Genomic DNA, 3,580 nt, shown 5'->3' on the forward strand with positions numbered 1-3,580 from the left:
TTGAACCAAATTATCAACCACCAGTAACATTTGTGGTGGTTCAAAAGCGTCATCATACGCGGTTGTTTGCCAACAATCACAATGATAAAAGAAGCACGGACAACAGTGGGAATATTTTGCCAGGTATTGGAAAATGTCATCAGATATTGAGGAGAGTTTTTAATTGCAGCTTTAAGCTTATCTGCTTTGGCATCTTCTTTTGCCCACATGAAATAGGCACAGTGGTTGATACGAGGATTTGCCATCCCACAGAATTTGATTTTTTTCTGTGCAGCCATGCTGGGATTCAGGTATGTGCTATCCTTTTGTTGAGGATAAATTTAATGTGAATGAGACCTGAGATTTTTGCAGTAGCTTGCTCGGTATAGGATGTATGTGTGTGTTTATATGGCAGGTTCATGCCTACTAAGAGGTCTTTCTCTTATTGAACTTCATAGGCTTTTTCATGTCCTCTCCTCTCCATATCCTTGCATGTCAAACTAATATTTCTTCTAAGGTTCCAACCTTGTCAGCTTAAATTATTTTTCTCCCAAGGTTTTAAACCTTTCAGTCATTCACTTTTGAAGAGTTCTTCAATGAAATGGGGGCACCCATTAATAAAAATGAATGAATTGGAGGACACCTATTGCCTACCATTGACAATCAGTGCCCATGTTACGGATTTGCATTGTTCTTTGATGCTCATGCTTGTTTTGGTTTTACCAATCTTTGTTTCTGACAATGTTCTCTCAGGGAACAAGTCGGCCTGCTCATTATCATGTGCTCTGGGACGAGAACAACTTCTCTGCAGATGGCCTACAGCTGCTGACAAATAACCTTTGCTACACGTAAGGAAAGCCCCCAGAATTTTTCTGATCTGTCTTGATTTGCTTGCTTGATTATTGACTCGGAGTTGATGCCTTTGTAGATATGCCCGATGCACTCGCTCTGTATCAATAGGTGAGGATGCCATGGTCTAACTCAAGTCTGTCTGTCAGTCATCAATTTTGTTGTTCCTAAGTGACTATTCCATATAAGATCACATATCCAGTTCTTTTCTGCCTAATCATGGCATATGATCATTTGGTTTATATAGAAATAAATAAATCAATAAATTATATGTATGTGTGTGTGTGTGTGTATACATATACATACACACACACACACACACACATACATATATTACATGTATACGTACATATGTTTATATGTATATAAAATATGTATATCTGTATATGTATATGCGTGCGTGTGTGTGTGTGTGTGTGTGTGTGTGTGTGTGTGTGTGTGTGTGTGTGTGTATTGTATCTATCTATGCATTATCGATCTCCTATCTACACACACACACACACACACACACACACATATATAAATAAATAAATATATATACATATATTTGTATATATATATACATACATATATATATGTATACACACACACACACACATACATATATTACATGTATACATGCATATGTATATGCATGTGTGTGTGTATAGATAGGAGATCGATAATGCATAGATAGATAGATAGTATCTATATCTATATCTATATCTCTACACACACACACACACACACATATGTATATACACACGTTTAAATAAACATACATACATATTAATATATATCAAGTCAAATGCCAGCTTGTGATGCTTCTTTGCTGAGCACTTAAGTTGATAAGAGGTATTTGGCATGATGCAGTTCCTCCTGCTTACTATGCTCATCTTGCTGCTTTTCGAGCGCGTTTCTATATGGAGCCGGAGTCCGATAGTGGTTCCTTGACAAGTGGAGTCCAGGGTCCTGCTGGAAGAAGTATGGCCACTGGTAGCTCAGGTTCGCGTAGCACTCGAACAGCTGGTGTATCGTCGGTCCGCCCGTTACCTGCGGTGAAAGACAATGTGAAGCGGGTCATGTTCTATTGCTGAGCAGTCTTGAGAGCCCACATACGGAACTTTTGTTGTATACATGTAAATTTTTCTCCCCAATGTACTTATCTATCCTGGGTAACTTTCTGCTACAGAGAAATCTTATGTTGTATATTTTGGAATACATGTTCCTTCGTTTATTTGAGGTATAGCTGAAATTTGAAAGATGCGGGTATCAAACCTGGGTCTTTATGCACCCACACATCCACCTTAACCACCAGGTTACTGTTGGGATAATTTTATTGCAGTCTAGACCAAGAGTGCGTGCATGCGCGCCCATGCGTTCTATAGGGTCTCTTGCAACTTCAGTAGATGCTCTATTGCATGTGTTTGCAAGTATTTCATACCATCTTCCTTCACTCCTATTTGCAAAGATGTTGTCTGGCTGTGGATTTCTTTTGGGCGAGCTACTTGGAGGCCAATAGGACTCTGGCAAAAGAATCCTGGCCTCTGCCAGTTGCCCACATTATTGGGAAAGGGCAGTAGCAGTCCTTTTCCTACACCCTCAAGAAAATGGCTTCCTCCTGCAACGCACTCCTCTCATCTGCCACCACCTCAGCTGTTGGAACAGCACGATCTCGGGCATGATAGAATCCATTGATCTGCCTGTAACCAATGCCTCCCGCGTTTGTGAGTGAACTAAATTGATCAGCCTGTCACCACATAATATAAAGGAGTTTCCTGAGCCGCCTCCACTATCGATGGTTGCTTGCATGGTGGCTCAGAGGCTCGCCGTCAGCTCCGGGCCCCCCTTCCCCCCAACACTTCAACAGCCTGGTAAGGTCTGTCCTTCCTCTACACCTTCAGGATGCAAGATGCTGCTACCGCTTCCTGTAACCGCTTGCTCAATCGCTTGAGCTCCGTACCTAGCCAAAGAGATCTCAAAGTACAGTTTTGAACTCGGTTGTGTGTGTGTGAAAGAGAGATTGATTTATCGTCCTCGAGAGGTCACATATGACCTATGGGACCAAATATGTGTACAAAAAGGTGGCTTCTCTCTCAGGGGAGAGGTAAATGGTTGTTACATGGAGGGAAGCGACCCGAGGTCGATATGGCTAGGTAATATGTAGTGGCTAGGTGGGTTTAACCTTAGGAGACAAAATGGACAATACAAGCAAAGGTAGTGTGTATAGCCATGGTAAACTTGGTGTTTAAGCTATGAACATTTGTAGTTCTGCATAGCGTGTACTATTCCAAACACATATGAATGATTCTTCAGAACACAAACAAAGGTGAATGCATTTGGATGTTGCATATCTTCTTGCATTTGCTTATGATCAAAGCTTCTTCGTCTTGCAATGGGCATATCTTGTAGTCAATGAAGTTCAATAGATGCTAGATCATACTCAAACTATAAGTGAGTCAAAGCCTTATTGTACTTTCAAAAGTATGCCACACTTTTAAAACCGTCTTGCCAACATTGCCCTTCACCTCCTTTGAAATCATCCCAAACCTTCCTCATCATCGTTCACAATTGATTGCATATTAAGAGAAAGCCTTGCTTTGCCTTCCCAAAAAATAGCCAAGAGCTTCCTCACCTGTTTGCGGTGTTTCTCTCTTTGGGCATAAGCACAACAAACAATGCAATCCTAGAGGCAACATTTGGAATGAGATCTAGAAAAAGCACTTTCTTTTTCTCCTTTGAAAGTATCCCAAAGCTAATTGAGAACCCCTAG

At 40.9% G+C, this 3,580-nt stretch overlaps 1 protein-coding gene across 2 annotated transcripts in view; it reads left to right on the forward strand.

Moving 5' to 3' along the window:
* Nucleotides 1-2,044, forward strand: part of LOC147418124 (protein argonaute PNH1-like) — a 9,017-nt gene extending 6,973 nt beyond the window's left edge. For both annotated transcript variants that reach the window (XM_086507574.1, XM_086507575.1), the window contains exons 17-21: nucleotides 1-123; nucleotides 217-290; nucleotides 733-827; nucleotides 908-939; nucleotides 1,681-2,044. The exon at nucleotides 1-123 is cut by the window's left edge and continues 13 nt beyond it. In XM_086507574.1, coding sequence (XP_086363700.1) covers nucleotides 1-123; nucleotides 217-290; nucleotides 733-827; nucleotides 908-939; nucleotides 1,681-1,904 — 548 coding nt within the window. In that variant the 3' untranslated portion in view covers nucleotides 1,905-2,044. The remainder of the gene's footprint in view (nucleotides 124-216; nucleotides 291-732; nucleotides 828-907; nucleotides 940-1,680) is intronic.
* The last annotated feature ends 1,536 nt before the right edge of the window (nucleotides 2,045-3,580 follow it).

The sequence above is a fragment of the Adiantum capillus-veneris genome, chromosome 30 (genome assembly GCF_014529385.1).
Source record: "Adiantum capillus-veneris isolate H3 chromosome 30, ASM1452938v2, whole genome shotgun sequence".
NCBI classification, from domain to species: Eukaryota; Viridiplantae; Streptophyta; class Polypodiopsida; order Polypodiales; family Pteridaceae; genus Adiantum; species Adiantum capillus-veneris.